The 23,853-nt window shown below is 31.2% G+C and overlaps 1 protein-coding gene and 1 long non-coding RNA gene across 5 annotated transcripts in view; one reads left to right on the forward strand and one right to left on the reverse strand.

Annotated features, from left to right (window-relative positions):
- Positions 1–6,943, forward strand: part of LOC106478774 (protein yippee-like 2) — a 32,813-nt gene extending 25,870 nt beyond the window's left edge. For 2 of the 4 annotated variants that reach the window (XM_022382414.1, XM_022382415.1), the window contains exons 4-5: positions 1,275–1,383; positions 5,454–6,943. In XM_022382414.1, the coding sequence (XP_022238122.1) occupies positions 1,275–1,383; positions 5,454–5,543 (199 nt within the window). In that variant the 3' untranslated portion in view covers positions 5,544–6,943. Of the gene's footprint in view, positions 1–1,274; positions 1,384–1,539; positions 1,820–5,453 lie in introns of those variants that run through there. The other 2 variants (XM_013939337.2, XM_022382416.1) reach the window with 2 other exon arrangements.
- Positions 717–23,380, reverse strand: LOC111085129. Its single transcript, XR_002609974.1, has 3 exons — positions 23,316–23,380; positions 13,068–13,131; positions 717–775 (listed from the first exon to the last, which is right to left on the reverse strand). It is a non-coding gene; the product is annotated as an uncharacterized LOC111085129 (long non-coding RNA).
- Between the last annotated feature and the right edge of the window lie 473 nt (positions 23,381–23,853).

Below are 23,853 nucleotides of genomic sequence, written 5' to 3' on the forward strand. Positions count from 1 at the left end.
AAACTAACACACACACACACACACACACACACACACACACACACACACACACACACACCTGGACAGTCAGTTTTTAAAAAATACTTTATAGAATAAGAAAAGTTGGAAATTTCACCTTCTCGTACTTTGGTGTTGAAAGTACCACTGAAACTAGAAGAAACATAAATTAATGATATAAGAACTCTACAGTTTGCAAATTTAGCTAAAAATGTTTGAGTATGAGAAACTTTACTTAAAAATATCTATTTAATTATAGTTTATTCCTTAGAAAGCTGTAATAAAAATATTAAAAAAATCTTTGTTAGGTTACATGAATTCAGGTTAGATATAGAGAAAATTATGGAATATGAATATACTATAATTAGACCCAGCTTTTAAAAAGGGGTAAAGAAAAAAGTTTTTTGATTCTTTGTAGGTATACAAACTTTAAAATGTCAGTCTTCAGAAATATTGAATTTACTTTTAAATTTCTCAGTTTTTAATCTAAGTTATTCCATGAGAAATATTTTTGGAAAAAAACAACAAAAACTTCACTTTATTCTATATAAGAATCCGTTACTGCATTTATAGCCATAGCTCTAAACCTATGGTCAATGAACCCCTAGAAGTCCATGAGCATCTTAAAGGGGTCCATGATAGTTCCATATTAGAGTTTCAAAGAAATATTATTTGTTTAAATGGAGATGTATTATTTATAATTTCATTAACTTGCTTACTTATTTATGTCCTCACCATTTTTATAAGCTGTGGGACCAGCTTCTGCAGTTATACCTATCTGTATGTAGAAGGTCCATAAGGAAAGAAAAAAAAGGTTAAATTGCATATTTATAGACACTCAGAAATTGAGTATTTCAATTCATATTCCTTTTTCTAATTGCTTTTGTAGAAAGAAATCATTTTCTTCATAGAAACTTCTGTACATGGACTTTGTAAATAGCTTAATTATAAGGAAATGTGTAGTTAACCCATTAACTGCAGGTGATGGATATTTCCGTCATTGTAGTTCTATGGCTCAGCTGCGAATGACGGAAATATCCGTCAGTCACACATATATAACTCTATGCGAATTACGATAATTACCGTTTTATTGTGATTGATGGTAACTCAGTTTTATCTGTGAGTCAGAAATCGGCAACTGAGCTGCTCCTGCCACAGTTAATGGGTTAAGTTTCAGGAAACTAGTATTGGTAAGATCAATTTAGTTTAAATCTATGAGTATGTCTATGTTTATTCTCATTTATATTAAAATTACCTTTTAATTCATTTATTCATAGTGTTAATGTTGGCTGTGGCCCTGCTGAAGAGAGAGTACTATTGACTGGTCTCCATGCTGTTGCTGATATCTACTGTGAATGCTGCAAGACCACCCTTGGTTGGAAATATGTAAGCTTCTTTAATAATAAGTAATTACATTGCTTTTTATTTGTTTATTTCTTGGTAAGTTGTCCACATTAACTAGTATAAGTGGTCTCGTTAGCAGTTTTTTTTTAAATGATTACAATTATATTTCTTTTTTGATAAAATGTTTTTTTCTTGCAGTTGATTGTGGTCTATCATTGTTGCTGTGGATATTTGTCATTTGAAAAGTTATGATTTGATCATAAGTTATGTATTCTGTTGAAATCCGTTGGTGGTGCATCAAAGACTTAAGGGGAATGTCTGGTAATGGAATACATATGATGATTTCATTGCTTAGACTCTGCTGTAATAATTTGAGGATTATAACTTGTCACAGTGGAGCTTCACTTCAATCATGTCCTACTAATACTTAAACTATTTTTTAATTAAAAACTCTAAAATAACTGAAGAACTGAGCATCTTTAGTTGTATTTTTCATCTGGTTTTTTAATACTTTTTTTCACGAATAACTCGCTTTAGTGATTAATGCTTACTCAATTTCTTGTTTTTTGCAACTAACTACCCTTACCTCACACCCAGTACATCTTACTTATCTATTAGTAAATAGTCTTTTTATCTTCTTTTTTTTAGGATGTTAGAGAAAAATTATTGCTTCTGTTCTACTTAGGTTCATTAGTTTATTGTTTTGTTTACTATATGTGAGAAAGTACTTTGTTAATGGTAGTATCTTTGGTTTTCTTGGTTCTAATTTTTAAAAACTTGTTCTAGTAAATTTTTTTAGGTGCTAGATAAATTTTACAGTCATAGCTGCTGACTTTTATGACTTGGTCATAAGATACATGATTTTTGGCCACCCCCTTTGTAAAAAGTTGTACATTATTTAAACTTTTTCAAAATCTTTTTTAACACTGCAACCTGAATTTTATTTGACTTCACATGGGATTGAAGATTAATTAACATTCTGACATAAGAGTCTTTTTGTATTGTACTTATAATTCCCATCTATTTATTGTTCAATCATGATTGAAAACGGTGGCAGATTATGATAAGTGTATTGCTCTCGTCTTTTTCTTTGTATAATAAATGTGGACTGTTTTCATGTACTAGACACTGGGAACAAATTTAGGATGCTTTCTTTGTACAGGTCACCTTCATTTTATGGTGATTAAAACAAGTGATGGCATTGTTGTTGTTGTTGTTTCAACCATGGTTTAAATTCAGATTTCTTTGTTGAAATTCAACGATGATTCTGAATTCTTAATCAGCAGTAAAGTGTTGTTTTTTTTTGTGTTTTTTTTACGTATAACAAAAGACTCTTAAAATGCATCAGAAAATTCCCAGGCAACTCGTAAAAAAAATTTATTGCAATAGCAAGTCGTATCACAGAACAGAAATTGGATAAGTAAGAGTTTGCTGTATTTTGTTTTGTGTGTAGCTGTTGGTGCTTGTTTAAAATATTTTACTTAAATAATTTGATTAGTTCACATAATGAATACTGAAGTATAATTTAGTAGGACCACTGGAGGAAGGTTTGGTATTTATAAGATGGCAGAAACATTTAAAAGGAAATAAATAATACATAAGTGGCAGTGTATGTTTATGTATTCTAAACTTTCAGAACTGCCTAAAGTCAGAACAACAGTGTTCTGTTTCAGCACAATCTTGCAAATTGCTAACTTTCATAAAATTCAACTCAGGCTCTAAGACAATTGCATTGAGGTAATCAGTGTTTTGTTATATCAAGAACCAAATTTTAACAGAGCAGTTTATATAATAATTGCAATGCAGTACTATAGTTTTGTTCATTACTTATACTTGAAATAAGAACTTCAAAGTGACACTGAAAAAAACAAAAACAACTAATTTCTTTTTAATCTGGAAGGCTGTAGCCATTTAAAACATTGTGTGATTAACCTTGAGGCTTCCCGTCTAAGAAACTTGTAACTGATCGACTGTATGTTTACACAATCTAACAAAACCTTTAAACAGCTCCAGTAATTCAACAGTTAACTTTCAATACACGAATACGTACGAACTTTTAACATCTACTGTTAACAGGGATAATTTTCTATATTTTTTACATAAACGGAAAACATTTGAAAAACTTTGAAGACAGTTTAATTACAACATTTAAAAACGTGTTTTCTAGTCATTAGTGGAACACTGAACAGCCACTTAACCTAATCTTAATCTGATTTGAATGTTGCTACTATCTAAAGTATGTAATCCAAACAAATTTATCCTGTCAACCATATGTTAATGGCATTTAAATAACTAAAAATTAATTTATTAGCACTTAAAAAGGAACATATCATATTGTTCCCATAAATGAGTGGTTTGGGGTATAAAATAAGCTGCATTTACTACATTTTCTCTCGCCAAGCTGTACACAAATTCTTTTGTATAATTCTTCAGTCAATAATAACTTTAATCTTCAGTCAATAATATCTTTAAGTACAAACCTAGTTAAAGATTACTTCTTATACTTGTTTTTTGGTAATAACGTATCAAAAGGTTTTAAAAAAATTTTGCCATGTAATTTTTAATGTGTATTAAGAAGAAGTAAAAAGTATAATAAATGTAATTACCATTTTGTTTGGTTATCTTCATGTTTTTGAATACATTGTATTTGTTTCAGCTAAAACACTATGCTTTATTGAATGTATTGATTTATTTAGACTTGATGTACCAATGTATTTTTATTTAATTTTTAAAAATTACACTATTTACAATGGTGTAAACTTGTGAATTTTCTGGAACAATTGCTTAGTAAACAGTATTTACATTTACAAATTTGTGAAGTTAATATAGTTTCAAATTTGTTGCTTATCTCAAAATGTAATTAAAAGTGAGATACTGTGTTTGTGTGAAAAAAGCAATTGTTTTTAAACATTTTAATGGTGGAGTGTATTGCTTTTCATTATGCAGTTTTACCACTGAAGTATGTTCAATAAGGCAATAGTAAAGTTGTAGAACTATCTTAAACTTGTTATAATGCAGAAATGATTAGCTTATAATGTGTATCACAAAATACTATTGAAAATTTTACACTACACAGCAGCAAAATTCTGTATTTTCATTTTGTTAAAAAATTATATGCTAAGTTCGAGCTTAATATTTTCCATCACACCAACAAACAAAGTTCCCCAGTGGGTCAGTAGTAAGTCTATGGACTTACAATGTTAAATCAGGGTTGGATTCTTTATGGTGAGCAGAGCAGAAAATGTAGTGCTAAAAATGTACTAATTCAAGTAGTCTTTCTTATTTTCACTTTATCAATTTGAAGAATAATGGTTGGAATATAGTTTTTAAACAAACAATTATCTATGGAAGTTAAATAGGAACCATTGTATTAAATAGATAGTTAATAACACCTGTTTTGGATTTAATTTTCTGTTGAAAGGTAGTTTGATTAATGTGTTGCACCTTGTATAAATAAAAATATATTGTAATGCATAAAGTTATACTGTCGGGTAAAATAGGAAAGCAGGGAAAGCAAATGTTTGATTCATTAATCAACTCTTTGAAGCTTCATAGTTATCAATTATTATATAGTACCTCAAATACCAAGCTGTTCAAAATCTTCAGTTACAAAAGTTACAATTATATCTTGCTCTAGTAGTTGGGTATGAACTGTTATTGTCTACATTTGTGAGTTTAAACTTTCACTATTACACATAATAAGGTACAGTACTTGTATATTTATAGATGTTCAAACAAATTTGATGTGCATATCCAGATATAATGATTAATATTAATTATGATTGCAGTATCCTTCAACATTTCATGAAACTACTGCAACATGTATATCATGCTGTATGCTAGTTACATTTTATATGCCACATCAATCTAAGAGTTGTAAGTTAACAGTTTTGTATTTTAGTGACATATTAATACAAATGTTTGTTTGATAAGATTCAAATGTATCGTAGATATTGTGCATATGATTGGTAGGCCTCAAATATAGTACAGATAATTATTTAATAGGTAAATAATATGCACTGTAGTATTGAGGATAAATGCTTAAACATTAGAGAAAGCTAGCTGTTGTTGAAGGATTATGAAATAAAAAAAACAAAACGTTTTGTTAATAGGAACATGCTTTTGAGTCCAGTCAGAAATACAAAGAAGGAAAGTACATCATTGAGCTGGCCCACATGATTAAAGAAAATGGATGGGATTGACAGTGGTCACAAGAGTTGTACGGTAATTTGACTGGATGCAAAGTTAAAACTATAAGAACCCATGATTGTCTGGTGATAGTGTTGCTTTACACTTATAAGAGTAGAATATGTAATTGTTTTTTAATCCTTATATGTGGGAATTTGAATCTGTCGGTACAACTTGACTATTCGTTTTTAAGTCATCAATCAGCGTGTTACAAGTCAACCATAACAACAATGTTAACAACTTCTATTTGCATATATGGCAGCCAAGAGTACTGTTGATATTCACAGCAGATGGTACTATATTTTTTTCTCATTCAATTCATATGTGATTTGGCTTCATCTTTCCAAAAGGTTTTGTAGTACCAAAGTGAGTTTTTGTTTTTATTCAGATGTTCTTTGCTTGCAACATTTTTCATGTTTTGGTCATATGTAGATAATGTCAATTCTGAATGAAGATGAGAAAGAAGAATGAAAGAAAACTCACTTTTTTACACGTTTATCATAAAATTGTCTCTGTAGAATTGTGTAGTTTAATATTAATTTTTGTTTGTTTGCTTGTTTTTTTACTTCATTTCAGTTGTAAATACATTTTATAAATGTGTATGTTTTTTTTATAAGCTTCAGTGTGAATTGTATAGAAGGACTTTAAATTTTAGATAGTAAATAAAAAAAAGAATGTTTTTTAAAATGATGAAATTATGTACTGACTTTTTTGTTATAGTGATAATGTTTGTAATAATAGTAAAAAAAATTGTTTCAAGTTGAGACTTGTATTTTTGAATAGGAACTTAGATTGTTGGAATTATTTAACAATATTGAATAGCTGGTAAAGAAATCTTTGCTGTGTATGTATTTACATTTGTGTATATTATTTACTGTTTATATATTAATGTCTTGGTGTGGATGTCATACATGAAATTCAACGTGTGTATTTCTCCCTCAGCTTGCACTGTGTTCAACATATCATTATCATCTTACAAAGCCTTAAAGATTTACAGTTCAGCCAGGTTACCCGTGTGGTTTAAGATGTATCAATATTCTCAACTGTTTTGGTGATGGAATGAATAAAGATTTGCAGTTAATTGCATTGTTAGCAAGATTTTATTTAAAAACAAAAAAACAGCTGTTTTTTTTTAATATGTTTGGAAAAGAGAAGTTAGTGTCGGATGCCTCGAACATTATTGTTACAGTTCTTTTAAAGGTTATATAAAAAAACTAAATTCCTTATTTGCTTTTTCCTCCTAACCTTGTGCTTAAAGTTAAATTGATATTCTTTGTTTTGTGTACTATGTTTAACTTAGTCTTTTGCAAAGTACACTTTTTTGCTATCTGTTGATTTAATTCTTGATGTATAATGTATGATGTGTTTTTAATCTTTGTCGCATAACTAAGCATTCTATGTTTTATGATTTTAATTTTTTGTGTTTAAATTTAAAATCCCCTCCTGATCTTTTATCAATATTATATATAAAACACAACTTGAATAAAAAAAAAAAAAAATTGTAAATAGCTAAAAGAATACTTAGATCAATCAAAAGGCAAGTTATTACATTTAAATTTCACTTGTTTTCCTTTTCTAATTTCATATAAAATGGTTTTGTCGAGTATTTGTTTTATTTATTTATTTAAATTCATTGCTATTCTTAAAATGTCTGATTATATTTTTTAAGAAGTGTTCAAATAAATAAAACTTACTATATTGACAACAATCAAATGTATTTTTCAGCTCAAACAGTATATTTGAAATATTGTGAAGTTACATAACAAACAAGGATTCTTTTGATTTTTTTTTATATTGAGAAATCTTTGCACAGAACAACCTGTGATGATATAAAATAACTATTTAATGTAATCTGAAAATGTTATTATTTGGTTTTAGTTAGATCTGGTCTGAGACAGTGTTTATCTTCCAAGCTTAAAACATGTGGCAAAGTTTTTGTACCTCTACAGAATGAAGACTTCTAATGGGACCAGAAAATGAAGCATGGTGTTAACATGTCTTAAATGATTTTCTTCATAATTATCAAAACATGCATGTTGTTTCAGATACTGTCAAAATAGTCCGGTCATTTTTGGAATTACTCTTAATAGACTTCAGCTCATTGTTTTAGTCTTTATACTGGAGTTTTCATATGATCACTTTTTTTTGTATCAGTGCTAAGTCTAGAAATATCACACATCAGCTGATCAGATTAAATGTGTCAGATTTTTAAAAACTAATTTTCTCCTGATATTAATTCCATGATATTGGGTGAATTTTGAAGCTCATCACGAATGGCTTTCTTCAAATACTTTCTGTTCTGTGACTGTCGTATGTTATTTATAATAGGTTTGCACAGTTTAAAGAAAACTATTTTTATGAAAGATAATGAGAACATAAAGATATCTAGATATTTAAAAGTAGTAATAAAGGCAACACTCAATAAAAACGAAGTATCTGAATGACGTCTGAAGGCTAAGGAAGTGAGGAAAATATTTTCCTAATAATGCTTTTTCTTAGTACTATTTTATTCCTCTAAAAAGTAAGAATTAGAAATCTAATGAAAAAAATATGTGACTGTGTGTGTGTGTGTGTGTGTGTTACTATAAGTTAATCCTGTCTTTTAGAAATAAAAAGAAATCTAGTCCTACAAGTTTAAAATGAATACCCAAATAACTAAATTTATGTAAGAAATGCTGTTGAATCCTAGCAAGAGGTATTTCTCACTTTGAGGGTTTGCATCCTTATTTTTGAATTGCTTTACTAATTTCAATGAACCTTGATGTACAGGCAAAAGATTTATTTACCAATTATAATCTGAAATATTTACACTTTAGGAGAGAGAATAAATTTAGGTTTCAGAGTTCTACATTCCTTGCCAATTTTCTTATAATTACAGTCATGCATTGAGTTTATTTTCAAAAATAGAGGAAGGTTTACCCACAGTGATGACTTTTTTTTTCATTCAACATAGTTTGAAAAATTAAATATGTATATTATAAATGAAAGATATTTTAACAAGCAATCTTTGACTCCACAGCAGAAAATATGATTATTTTGTAGGTAGTGGAATATCCCATGAAATCTAGAAGTTTAAGAATGAGATATATGACTGTGTAAGGCATGATCTAGGGATAATTTTGCCTTGCTGTTTTCTTTGATCAAAGTAATTGTTTCTCTCCTACCATATTGGACCACCTGCATGCTATGATCATGATATTTTACCATTATTTTAATACTAATCTCTCCTTTTATTCTTGTAATGTTTGTACACTTCACTCAGTTTTCATATTCTCCCTTCCTTACGTGATCTTGAATTGTTCTCCTCCTTCACATTTGCAAGCTTCACACCATGCTGAATCATCTTTATTCTTTTTCCCATCAGATACAGATTTAAGTTTATCACTCTTGTGTGCAGGTGTACTTCTTATTAGGAGTTTGACAACACCACCACCACCAAATCTTCTCTGACCTCTCTTACAGCAAACTTTTTGAACAACTAGTGTGCCATCATGATTGCATATACATATGCTATATTTGTAATACCTTGGACATTTTGCTACTTTACCTTTGCATGTAAGCTTTGAATCCAATCATGTTTCCATCTTGAGAAGAACAAACACTCTGAGTTTCTGGCTCACTATCTCTGCAGTTCATACATATGCTACATTTGTAATACCTTGGACATTTTGCTACTTTACCTTTGCATGTAAGCTTTGAATCCAATCATGTTTCCATCTTGAGAAGAACAAACACTCTGAGTTTCTGGCTCACTATCTTGGCAGTTCTTCACAGGTTTTACAAAATTTGGGAATTATGAGAGTTTTATAGGTAATATACTATAACAATGCCATGATCATTGTCTAAATTAGGGTAAAAATCATTCAACTCTACTGAAATAAACCAATCATAAGTTCTTTGGATGCTATCCAATCATAGGTTGGAATACACCTGGATTCTTCATAAAATAATGCATATTCCTGTAGATTTTCAAAATATAAAAGGACAAATGCTAGATATGATTCCTACAAAGTGCCCTAACATTTTTGCTTATATTGAGTCAAAGATTGCTTGTTACATTTGGTAAACTGTAATTGAGACATTGTAAGCTCAAATTTATGAGTGATCTCAAAATGTGTTGTTGTTTGTTGTCGTTTTTTTTGTAGCTGCCAGATTTAGGCAATAGTACATGAGTAAAAAACAAACAAACAATTTTTTTTGTTTGTTTGTACAATTTATGTGCTTGATATTAACATTTAAGGACTGTATCATGAAAGAAATGTTCATTAGTAAGTTGAAGGTGTACAGTAAACAGTGAGCAAAAGTTTTATGGATAAGATAGGGTAGTTTTTATCCAACAGCATTGTCTTGTTTGTCTGTGTGTTTTCACTGATTATGTTGTAAGATGTTAATGTGTGATACATAGTTTCTGGCATATGGTTACTAGAAGGTTAATAGACTTGGAAGTTAGAATAAATATTTTCTATACAAAAATATTTTGAGTAGGGTTTTGTGTAGCTTTATGGTGTTTAGAGGTGATAGGTAACCTCTAGTGTTAATTTCTGGTATTCATGTTTTTATGTAAAAGATTATGTATTTCAGTGAGGGCATCTGACTGCTAATTACTTGCCTTGAAATATTTATTGTCAACTGTAACTTTTTCAACAAGTCCTAGTGTTTGTGATCTCATCTGTTTGTAATGAGAGGAATTTCTTTGTTTTGAAATGTTTTTATCTACATTGTATAAAGCATGATAAGATCTCTGCCTAACATGTACCATGTGTGGCGTTTAAGCATGTCGAGTATATTCTAGATAAGCAGATGTTATGTATTATCAAATATTTAAATATCCTTAAACTATTAGAAATCTGACCTTTTCAGTGTCACTCTAAAAACTCCAGTACACAGCTGAATATTAAACAGTTTGTGTCATGTTCAGATCATATGTGAAATTAGTCCTGGACTTGTGTCAAATATTATTATAATAATTATTTGATTGACAGATAATGCACTTGTGAAATATCCTGCTCCCCACCAACCCCTGACAGATTCATCTTAAAGATGGTTAAAAGTATAAACAAGTTGTATCTCTTCTTCAAGGAAATGTTGATTTGTAGAAACTGTTTACCTTCAGAAAAAATGAACTTTGTGCTCATCCTATAATTTCCCCCAAAAAGTTACTGAACTTGCCTAGCTCGGGAGCTGTCCCCACTGCAGTGTTGGTGCTATGCTGTTTAAAGCAGCTTCAATATCCAGCTCCGGGGCTCACAGTCTGGCTGTTTAATGGTTTTGTAACTGTCATCAGCTGAGTGTTAGCCTTTATCTACCCAAGAATGGACATAAATTTCAAGGATAAACTTCTTTAGAAGGAATCCAACTAGTTTCTAGGACTCTACACCAACAAATCTGTGCAACTTATTCATTAGAATTTTAAGTTGATTCAACACAATTACAAATTGGAGTTCAAATGACACCCAGTACTGCCAGAATTTTAGAAGATATAACCTGTGTTGGATATCTATTGACTAATATTTGATGTTAAGCATGTAACTCGTACAGACAACATGGGTAACTTTGTGCATTCTGTTGAAGATCCCTAAAACAACTTATTTAATATTCTTGAAACTAAAGCTTTATACCAGCATTATATTTAGGGATTCATAATTAATTTTACAATTCTGTGAAATCCTTCATGGAAACTTATTTTAACCTATTAGTGTATGAATTATTTAAAATTATGATTTAAATTTCGAAAGTTTCTTCATTATATTCCACTGTCATAACTATGATAACAATGTAAGATTATAGTTCTGGTATCCAAACTGTTTTTGTGATAGGCAGTAAGAGTGTTCTGTATTACCAGTTTTAATGTTGCATGGCATGTTGGTTCTAGACTATATTTATTAATATACAAGTGCAGAAAACCTGTCAGCAATTGATTTGTTTAATAGAGCTTTAATTATTTACCTACTGATATACTTTAAAATAGTTCTTTAGTTCAAAACAAAAACAATATTATTCAAGTTTAATTATTGAAGTTCACTTTTGTTAATGATCTTTTAAAATTACTTTGGCAGTTAAATGATTTGACCTGAATGGCAGTTGTTTTATCAATATATCACATATAATGTTCTCAAATAAAATGATTCACTTTCACATACTAAATGTAATATTTTCTCATTAGTATTTTTTAGGTTATATCACAACCAGAATAACAAGGTGTAAGAGTTCTAGCATAAACTGTGAAATGACACCAAAAAAAAAAATCATCATTGCCTTGGATTGAATACAGTACTTTTTAACTCTTGAATCCTCTAAATTTGTATCCGGTAAATTTACTTCAAAACATGCAGAATTAAAACTGCAGGTTGTGATAAAATTGTGTTCTGTAGGTCATAAATATTTTTTTGAAGATATTAATTTGATGGTGAGCACTTGGAAATCAGGTTGACATTTTGAATAAGCCCAAATTTCAATAGCAATCTGGTAAGTACTGATTAAACTTGAGGTTAAGGAAATTAAGAATGGCCTGTTTATTTTTTATAATGTATATTGTGAGTTGACAAATAACTTTGATCACACTGCACCTAATGTCATGTCCCTGACTGTGCTGAATTAATTTTAATTACTAAGGAGAAGGAACTTGTAAGACATTTACACTCTGTTTTTAATTATTAAGAAGAAAAAAATGACATAATGTTATTATCTCAATTGTTAGCCTAAAATAGAATACAGTTTTTCATTAGCACCTTCATTAGGATAAAATGATTTTAAAACATACAGAATACATGTTTTTGCCTTTAATGATAAGTGTAAGTGCACAATATTACTCTTGTCAGTGTGTTGCTAATTAGAAAAAAAAAATGGTTTGGTAACAAATACTTGGATGAGTCGTTAAAACTAAGGAAATTAGTCAAACACATCTTAAAACCATAGGACTTTGTACTAGTTTGGCAGATCTCACCTTTGTAAGCAATTTTCATAAAGATATCATCGTATGCTTAAGTTTTCCTGTAAATGAGTTGAAAGTAAATTAATTTTATTGACTGTGTTACAAATAGTAACTTTAGAGTAGTTATATTTATTAGATTGTGTATACATGTACAGAATTTGAAAACAGTATGACAATTTATACAGTGAACTCTTCATTAATATCTGAAAAACGTATGCTACAATAAGCTACGATAATGTAAAAACAAATTTGAAGGTTAACATTTGATTTTGTAGAGCTGCTGTTTGTTAAAGATATTTGAACTTTTAACAATATGACAAGTATGGGTGTGGTATAAGGTCTTACTTCTTTTTCCAGTTATTCTGTATTTACTCAAATTTAGCAAATTTATACAATATATCATTACTGTGTTTGTAACTTATGTTTTACTAAGAGTTTGAAATTTAAATAACATTATGGAAGTTTGTATTTTCAAGTAAACATGAACTGTACATGGTACATTGTTTACTGCCTCTAAGTTATTATCAAGAAATGGGTCTTATTTGTCAGATGTGTTTATTAAATCAGCTACCCTCCTGGAAGGTCAGCAATAAGTTTATGGACTTACAATGCTAATATCTTGGGTTTGATTCTCCTTGGTGAGTAGAGTGTAGATAGCCCATTGTGTAGCTCTGTATTGAAAAATAACAAAACAAAAACAATAGTTAAACTAATTAATAGATTTAGCTTCTTGGGAACTATAAAGCATTTTAGCCTGTATGTTATGGCAACAGTGATGTTTCTCTTGACAAGTCAAATGACTGCTGTCAGAATAGCACCAAATTGTGTGGCGAAATTTACTAAATTGTCACTTAATTATTACACAGGTCTGTGATAGTTTTAATGTTTTGAAAATTTTACATGTTCTCTAGTAATTCCTGTATGCTGAATCCGAAAATAATATCCATTTTTCTCCATCACTTACAGATTTTTCACAAAACTTTATAATGCAGTATATAATAGAAAGACCACAGCACATAGTTTTAGTTTGAGACTAAAAGACATAGATTTCACAAAAAAAAATCAGAATGCATATTTGTTTGACATCAATGTTCTTCCCTTTTCTTCAGTTTGTATTTTTTGTTAACAAACATGATAATAAAAAATTTTCATTGTGGTAAACGAAATAATAATTTGATCTAAATTTATTTTTTTTTTCTTCTCGATTTGCAAAATAATCCTTACATGATAGAAAAAAAATTAATATTATTTTCTAAATCTACACGGCTAAATTATGGAAAATCCATTATTAAAACCACAACAACATTTATGAAGTTTAAATTTGCAGACCTGTGTTATTTCTTTCCATAATAACTTTTCCATGAATAAATGACATAATTACTTGTTGTCCTTTCAGGTTATTTGTGTACTGAACACATTTGTAAGATAGCTGCCAGGAACTAATCTTCCAAGCTATTATTCATTATTTTCTAGACAATACCCCTACCTTGTTAATATTTGGAAGTTAGCTGCCAGTAACTAATCTTCCCAGTTATTATTCATTATTTTCTAGGTAATACCCCTACCTTGTTAATATTTGGAAGATAGCTGCCAGTAACTAATCTTCCCAGTTATTATTCATTATTTTCTAGGTAATATCCCTACCTTGTTAACTTTTAGAAGATAGCTGCCAGTAACTAATCTTCCCAGTTATTATTCATTATTTTCTAGGTAATACCCCTACCTTGTTAATATTTGGAAGATAGCTGCCAGTAACTAATCTTCCTAGCTATTATTCATTATTTTCTAGGTAATACCTCTACCTTGTTAACTTTTAGAAGATAGCTGCCAGTAACTAATCTTCCCAGTTATTATTCATTATTTTCTAGGTAATACCTCTACCTTGTTAACTTTTAGAAGATAGCTGCCAGTAACTAATCATCCCAGTTATTATTCATTATTTTCTAGGTTATACCCCTACCTTGTTAACTTTGAATATTTTAGAAATTGCAGAATGAACACTTAATACACACTGCTAAAATACTCTGAATTTAGATCATTCTTGTAAGACTTTGAAAATAGTCACTATGTGTAAATACTGAATCTTGGTACATATCTGTATGTATATTAGTTGTAATTGATGTAGATGCAATCTGGGATAAAAGTTTCAGAAGAGCAATATTTTTTAATGCATAAACACACTCTAGGCATGCACAAGGTGTGTGATCAGACATCAATTTTGCAATTACATTTTTATCTTGTAAATGTGTAGCATACGAATATAATTTCTTTAGTCAAAATTTTTTCTGATAAAATATCATAGAAGGTATGCATGCATACATCATTATTTTCATATATATACTTTCGATAAGTAGTAGCAGTTTTCATGCTAATAGATAATTTTGCAAAAAATATTCATATACGTCAAGAGAAATAAAATGAAAACTGTCAAGTTGAAGTTTTTAAACATTATTTTAAAATTACTGGTTTGTTGTAATCAAGCATACCAGTTTTTAAACCCTTTGTTTTCTTTTATGTCGTTATACACCTTACAAATGTAAAAGAACTGGGTTTTTTTCCTCATTGTGCTGAAACAATCAAATGGTATTAATGCTACACTGGTATTGTTACTGGACAAGTAATTGCAAAGTAAATTTTTGTATATGGTATGTTTAATTGTTATTGAAACCCTTGAAATAGTCAACTGAATAGCTATGGAGAAACTTGTATAAGAATAATAATTGATTCAGTGTGTAGACAAATGTGGTGGTGATTATTTATTGACTTTTATTGTATCGGTATTTATTGCCAATAAACTGTGTTTTGATAATTTTTTGGATATTTGTTTTTTTCACTTATGATACAGGTTACATTTTAAAAATTGGAAGATTTTGTAGCAATTCATAACTTAAAGACACACTAAATGATACATTAGGACACAAAAAACTTGTATAGAAATAACATTAAATGTAACTCAAAAGTTAGTCTACGTTTCTAATACCTTATAAATCATTGCTTCATATATACTTTATCTTGCCTTATTCTTGAATGTTGAGATGAGTAAAATCTAAAATTTGCTCCCCACCCCACCCAAATAAAGGAGGTTCATTTATCTCCCATTTTTGATTCAATATGTAACTTGTGTAGAACAAGGACTTGGACATGTTTATTGATCGGTTATAAGATAATAATTAGTCTTCATGTTTATGAGGTTTTTTGAATGTACTTTTCAACTTAGTGTAAAACATTTTATGTGATAATAGGAAGGTTTATTAATTTTGTAACACAAGCAATGATCACGTATGTCTAATTTCAGTTCATGGATAATACTGTTACGACAGCGGGGGTCACGTGACCCTGGTAACACGTCATATTCTCGAAGGTTCGTGAATGCTCGAGCATTTACTAGATTTCGGTATTCTTGTATACATAAGACCGATAAGAAGTGACGGCAAAAAAAGTAATTGAACTGCAGACAAAGATTGACGATTAAGTCGAGCACGTGAGTCGTTCGTTGTGAATTATAGCGTTTGTTATAGCGTGACGGTGGAAATTAAGTGTATTGCAAAGTTGTATTTAGAAAGAATAAACCAGTTTTATTTAAGGAAGAACTTGTATTGCTGAAGTTTTTCTGAAAGAATTTCTACGGAAAATTAACAAACGATCAGAGGCGTAACAATACTTAAGTTTTGTAGCTATACTTCTCATGAATTTTATCTTATAGTTATACTGTTTTGTTCAATATTCTGTCATTTTTCTGGAAGCATTAATAAACAAAATACTGTGGAGAGACAAGTGAATATACAGAAAAATATGTTAGGAGAATGTAAACAAACACAAAGTTTAAGGCAGTGTTTTCCAAACTATAGGGCGCGTACTGGTGGGTGGGGGAGGTTGCTTTTGGCGGGAGAACCCAAAAATAACGTCAGAAGAAACAGACAAGTTGGAGATGGCAATAACCTAACAAAACACTCACTTTGCATCAACCACTTAGCTAGATAGTACTTCACCCATCTAAGTTAGTTATAATTGATTAATTCTTATCACCTTACATGATATTAAATAATTAGTCATTAGTTTAACTATTGGTATGTATCATACCATCCGCGTAGCTCTTAATATATTTTATTCCCTCGTAGGACTAAACCTTAATTTCGTGTGTGTGGGAGCTGAAGAGGAACAACTGTTTCTGAGCGTATTTTTTTTAAAGTCATTTATCCCAAACATACCTGGAAGCTTCAGAAGGTTCCCATTCCTTCAACACCTTGTATCTGGCCTCCAGATACTGGAAAGTCGAGCTGAACCAGATGAGCAAGCCTAAGATTGCTTTGAATATGTGAGATGTCTTGTATGAATTCCAAGCCATTCCATTTGGCCTATGTAATATGCTTGCCACTTTTAAGAGGCTAATGAAACTTACATAAAAGAGACTGCAGTGGGAAAGATGCTTGGTCTACATCAACGACGTTTTGGTGTTTCATTATATGTTCGAGTTTATGGCTGAGAACCTGTAAGTGGTATTTCAGTGAATAAATAAAGCCAGCTTGAAACTTAAATCTGGAAAGTGCTCATTCATGCCCACAGAAGTGGAGTTTCTTGGTCACATTGTTGGGAGAGATGGAGTCATTACAAAGTCAACTATGATAGCCATGATGACAGATTGGCCTTAAACTTTGCTAAAATGAGAAATTCACATTTTCTACAATTTCATATTACTGATAATTTGTAGCCAGCTTTTCCAAGATAGCAGAACTATTGTCTTTTATCACGAGATTTTAGATGAACTTTGGATGGAGCAAGGAATGTGACAAAGCATTCTGACTCATAAAGCTTGATTTAATGGCCGTTCCTCTTCTTCCTTATTGGTGACATTGAGTTTCTGGTATACGCCAATGCCAGTGACAATGGAATCGGAGTAGTGTTATTGCAGTTGCAGGATGGAATAGAATATATAATCACATATTCTAATCGTACCTTCATGGCTCCTAAATGCGGATACTATATGACGAATAAATAACTGCTTGCAGTTGTGGTCTTTATAAAACACTATAGCCATTACCTGTATGGTAGGAGGTTCTCTGTCCATGTAGACCATACTTCACTTAGTAGCTAATGAGCTTTTAAAATCTAGAAGTAATAACACTGTCATAATGCATAGCCTAAGATTGCAACACGGAAACTTGTCTCGCTGCATAGTGAGACCTTGTCCAATTGTGGATTATCCTGATCCTGGACACTATCTTGGAATTGAAACCATAGCCATTTTTACCAAATCAAATGCAAGCAATTAAGTACGAGATTGTGCTGTTGCATAAATACCAAGATTAACACTTAACAAGTTCTGGGTAGAGTAACTGAAAGATCCCAATTTAATGTGGGTGCTCCATGGCATACAACAGGGTAAAACCCAATCAGTACGAACATAGCAGTCAAGCACAAACATATATAACCTGTGACACTTGTATGAGCAATTACATTTTCAGGAAGGAGTGATGAACTGGCAGTATAAATCATTAGCTGTGGTTTTTTAACTGTGATACAGCTAGTTGTTCCCAGAGCTCTATGGCAAGATAATCTCCAGATTTTCCATAACACATGAACTGGAGGGCACCAAGATATTATCCACACTTGTGCTAACACTCAATGATTCGGCAATGATGCAAATACTGTATGGTGTGTGATTCCCAGACAAACAACAGATCAAAACAGGGTAAATCCCAATAGAGAATTCTTGGGTCTCCTCTAAGGATAATAGCCCTGGATATCAGTGGTCCACTTCAGGAAATTACAAGTGGTCATCAGTGTATACTTCTCACTATTGGCTACTTCACAAAATAAGTGGAGGCTTATCTGTTGGTTGATACATCAGCAAAGGTTGTTGCTGTTGTGTTGGTGAAGATGACAGTATTGTTTGGAGCACTGAAAAATACACATGGATCGGAGAGCCAATTTCAACAGCTAACTGTTTGTTGAGTTATGTAATGTGTTAGGTGTAGTGAAGATGAACACTTCACCTTAGCACTCCCAAACAGATATTTTGGTAAAACCTACTGGGTTGAACACTTTACATTTATTTTGATGGCACACAGAGCAACAGAAAGAGATCCACATGCTGTTCATCAAACATGTTTGCAATTGAGTAATAAATACTACTCCCTATTGATATATTAGTAATGTTACTCCCCCGCAATAAATGTTCCACAGTGTCCACAGAAATATGTAGAATGATTAAGGTCTACAATGATCACTGCACACGAGTTTGCCCAACAACAACTGGGGAAGAATGATTGAAGTGTTATGACAAGACAGTAAACAATGGATATTTCAGTGTGGAGAATGAGTCTGGTTGTGGTACATGCTGGCAGCATAGAAGTAACTTGGATTTGGCTAAACTAGTTAGTATCTGATACTCCAGCATTTGATCTACTAACGTACAAGTTACAGCACAGGCTACAACAATCACCAGATCAAGCAACCAATGACTGAAAGGATTTGGTGGTCCTTGCTTTCTACGCTATCAGCTAATGTTCATAATACAATGTCTAATTTCCACTTGATCATCAACAATTAAAACAGACACAAAATGCTGAAAAGACTTTGTAACCCTTACTTTCTGAGATATCAAGCGGTACAGTAAGATAAACACAATGTATGTACTACATTGTAGGATTACAACTCCATCATCTAAGCCAAGACAAGACTAGGTCAAGAAAGCAGCGAGTGAAAGGAAGTAGCATCCCTTGCTTTCTGAGCTATCTAGCTGTATTGAAAGTTACAACGTATGCATTACATTGTGTGATTACCACTGGATCACCATTAGCAATTACAATCATTAGAGCAAGTGACCAATGATTGAAAGAGTGTTGTGACCCTTGCTTTCCAAGCTAATAAGCAGAGTTTCACTAAATGAGATATCTGCTAGATATTGGGTGATAGCTGCTTGTTGGATAGTTAGGACAGTTGTGTGGTCAATAAACCAATGGCTGAAAGGATTTTGTGACCCTTTCTTTCCAAGTTATTGATAGTGTTATACAGCAGGATTTATTGACTACATTTTGTGGCTATTACTTGATTGTCAACAGCTAGAACAGTCAGGTGATTGAAAAATCAATGACTGAAAACGCTTGTGATCATTGTTTTTGTTGTTGTTGTTTTTAGTGACGTGAAATATTGTGTATGTAGTACATTGTATAGTTACTACTTAACCAACAAAAGCTATGACAGCTTGAATGAATAAATATAATACCTAGTACATTAAAAGTTTGTACAATTGCAGATGGTGGCTAGAAGATTGAAAACGCAATTGAAAGGGTTTTGCAAACCTTACTTTCTGAGCTATCAGGTGTTATTTCACAGAATGACCTAAGCACTACATCTTTGGCTTTACCAATTAATTTCCTTCATTGATTGAAAAACCAGTAACTGAAATAACTTTGTGATCCTTGCTTTCTGAGCCACTGACCGAATTTTCTGATGTGAAATGTCATCTGACTTTTCTGAGACAATCACTCCTATAATTCATCTGAGTGGTGAGAACTCGTATGGAGCATGCCAGTCTGTACTCTTAAGGTTCTCATCTACATAGAAACAGTAGTAACAGCATTAATATTAATCCTGGCTGGTTTAGATCTTTGATTAGAAAGTCTTAGTTTGTTCAAATTTTACCAGTGACTATTTCGTATTGACTGAAATAAAACAAAGAGTTAAGTTTGACAGCTTCTAGATGGTAGAAAGAAGAAGAAGAAGGAAAAAAAAACAGTAATTTTTTTAGGAAATAAAAGTTTTCTAATACAAATAAACAAACAATGTAATGACTTGTAAATTCAACTAGCCGCATGAAACTCTGATGAAAGCTTTTAGGGTAATATAACAAAAAGAAATAATCCACTCATCAAATCATTGCATGCGATTATGTCATCAGTTAAATTTGATCGAAATCATCTGCTAATTTCCACCCCTCAAATGATTTGAATTATTAAGCCGCCCTTGGTTTTGATATTAAAAACACGTGAACATTTTGAGGTATAACAAACATTATCCTTATAATAATCCAGATTATCATACCTTTTACCTGTTTTTTATTTACTGTGCGAACTAAAAACAACAATGAATTGCTAACAAATACTGTCTTGAGTAAAATATTAGAATAACAACTAATCATTTTTGTGGTATACTCCTTTAATGTACACCAAGCTAGGGCTTTCATAGAATTGTAGCTTTCAAGCTAAGTAGACTAGTGTTTTTAACGAAATATATAACTTTATCGGCATTTTATTAAGCATTATTACACTAAAATAGCTGAATATTAAAACCCCACAATTCCTTGTTGCCATACCTAGATAGCTTAACCAAGATTCGTTACGTTTCGATTATAATTTGCATACTATTACATCACCTGTACCAGAAAATCGTTCTGTTTCAGCGCTAACTTGGCTTCAGCTTATAAAAACTTACCTATTCAAGTTTTTTATCTTCTATATTTTAGCATTCCTGACGGTCACGTGCTCATGGCTTTAGGTTATGTAGTTACATAATCATGTGATTTTATTCTATACTGACCTTAGTTTTATATGTTGAAAGGGGTATATTTTAGTATACAAGTTTGTTAATATATTGTACTTTATTAGTGAAAATACTTTCGGAGAAAACAAGTAAGTCAAATTTCCATTTCTTAACGTGTTCAGCTATAAGTATTGTTTCAAAGAATAACTATTTCTTTTACCATTAAATAAAACGATCGCAAACTCCAAATAATCTTTCAAGTTGTTCAGCAAATACAACAACTTAAACGATTCTCTGGAGTTCGCGCTCGTTTTATTTATTCGTAATTATGTTTACTATACTCCAGTCAGCATTATGTAATTTTTAAAATGTAAAAATGTTTCTTTTACGTTTCAACTTTGCGGTAAAACAAACCTTTACTTATCCTTACTCAGATATGATATTTTAGGTAATTAAACTTACAAAAAATGTGATATCCAATATTTTATTTGGTTTCAAAAATACTACAACGAATAACAAGAATTTCCCTAGGTAAGAAATGAAATTAAGTTTAGCAATATAGTGTGAAAACACTGACTGAAAATTATGAAAAGTATTAATATGAGTAGAATTTTAGCTTTCCCGATTTTATAATGCTTAAAAGCTTGGGTACCACTTCACTGAATTGTGAAAAAAAAACACGTAGCTCAGTATGTTGGATTTTTTCATTCGTAAATTACAAGATACAACAATATTTTATTAAAACCGGACGTCCATTTTTATTCAGCACAACTCACAGTAATGTTGTTTCAAATCTATTTTAGGCAGTGTAGACATTCTAACAACTTGCAAGTGAAATCAAAGAAGAATAAGTGATAACATTTAAACCACATAACATTATATAGTGCCGACAAGACCTTTCGTGGAATGCTAAGGTTCATCAAGCTGGTTGGGATACGACAAACATAGTAGGGGTAGAGGCGCAATTTATATCATCAATTGCACGAACAACAACTGCTATAGTGTGAACTAGATTACAGAAGTCAATTGTAATAGTAGAATTTAACCTTAATAAATTACTCCTTCGTATTTCTAGAATTAGACGACTCTTGAGATAGGCAGAAGCGATCAATTATTATAAAATCACCCCGTCCGCTATCATCGAAATTCTGGGTAAAGCTAGTTTTTACTCTAAAATGCACTTGCTGACATTGTCTGGTATCTTGTGTAGTGAGTGGATACTAACGCGTTGATTATAGAAATATATCATTATTTCTTTTTTACATTATTATTCACTAAACATACTAAATGAAAACAAAATTGATCCTATGAACGAAAAGTGGAGGTTATTAAAATATATTTCAAAACTAGCAAAAACAGATCATGTGAATTGAATACTAAAACAACGCTGAGAAAGTATAATAAATCTGAATATTTTGTGTGGAACCAAATTTTAACTTATTTTCTTTTTCAGTCAAAGTTTGAGAAACATTATCTGACTGAATCCAACCTACACACAAATATACTTGCTTGTCATTTTCATAATATTTGAAATACGTTCCCGTTGATTCAGAGATAACCAGAAACTTGCAAGCAGTGATATACTAAAAAGGTTGAAGTGTCTTTGCTTTTTCTTTTGCTGGAAATTTGTGATCAGAACACTTGCAAACAACAATTTTATATAGAAAACATCAACAGTATTACTGCTTGTCTTTTATCAAAATTCATACTAAGGACTCAGTTTGTGTCAAATTTAATTTAGAATTAGCTCAGTGGATCACCTACGAAAAGGATTCTTAGTTGATGTAAATAGTCGAGCAACCAGCAATTAAAACATACGATCAGTGTCTACCTCCTCTCTGGGACCAATAAATTAATCTGGGTACTAACGAAAAAACTCCAGGGACGATACAACAGGCTATAAAATTTGTTCACTTATGGGTTTTTTGAGCTTCATAGCTCAAATTATATGCTATTTTTCTTTTACTATCTTTCTGCTTGTAATAACTGCCTCCTTAGTGAAATAAAACAAGTAAAATTTAACCAGATGTTCCAGAAGTTATGTGCACACAGGCTGTGCTGTTGTTGTGCGGTCATCTAGTCGGAACTTCCCACATATTAAGTAAGACAAGTTTATATGTGTTTATGTCTATTATAAGAGCACTAAGATTTTGTATGTCCTGAAAATGCACGTGCACCTTACTATCTAAATGCGCATGCGCGCGTACTTCATTTCATCGGATGTAAATGTACTCCATTTGACATTCTGTACAACATATCAAAAGCTTATTACAGTTTTAGAAAAAGTTTAACGTTAGGTCGTAGAATAACATTATAAGTTTATTTATTGATAGTACCAGAGTCTAGTCCTAACTAAACTAAAGCAAAAACCTACTTTTAATCTCTTGGACCCTCATCATGCCTAGGTGACCTTCTGGTGGAATTTTAACACCCCTATTAACATGGTTTATGACATATAGATAAGAACACACATACACACACCCCATGTCACGCCAGTTCCGCTAGCCAAGTTTGGTCATGGTAGGATTAAGCTGGACATACGCATATACAAAGCTGAATTGATATAGGATAATTGCATTGTAGCTTATCGTGTATAATCCATAGTGTACATTATGTATTAGTTTATCGTGTATCCTACTGTACATTATTTATAAAGGATATGGCTAGCGTTATTCTTGTTTCTGAGTAAAATTTTAAAACTACAACAAGGCACCTTTCTGCCAAATATGAAATACGTGTATTTAAAAATAATCAACAAATATTTGTGTTATAGAAAAACACAATATATTGTTGCGTCATCGAGATCACGTGACTGGTGTGGCGCCACCTATTTTCTAGAACTATCCTGTACCTTGGTGAATGCTCTAGTATTTACTAGATATAGGGTAGGCTGGTATATAAAAGAGGGTGAC

The sequence above is a fragment of the Limulus polyphemus genome, unplaced genomic scaffold (assembly GCF_000517525.1).
Source record: "Limulus polyphemus unplaced genomic scaffold, Limulus_polyphemus-2.1.2 Scaffold248, whole genome shotgun sequence".
NCBI lineage: Eukaryota > Metazoa > Arthropoda > Merostomata > Xiphosura > Limulidae > Limulus > Limulus polyphemus.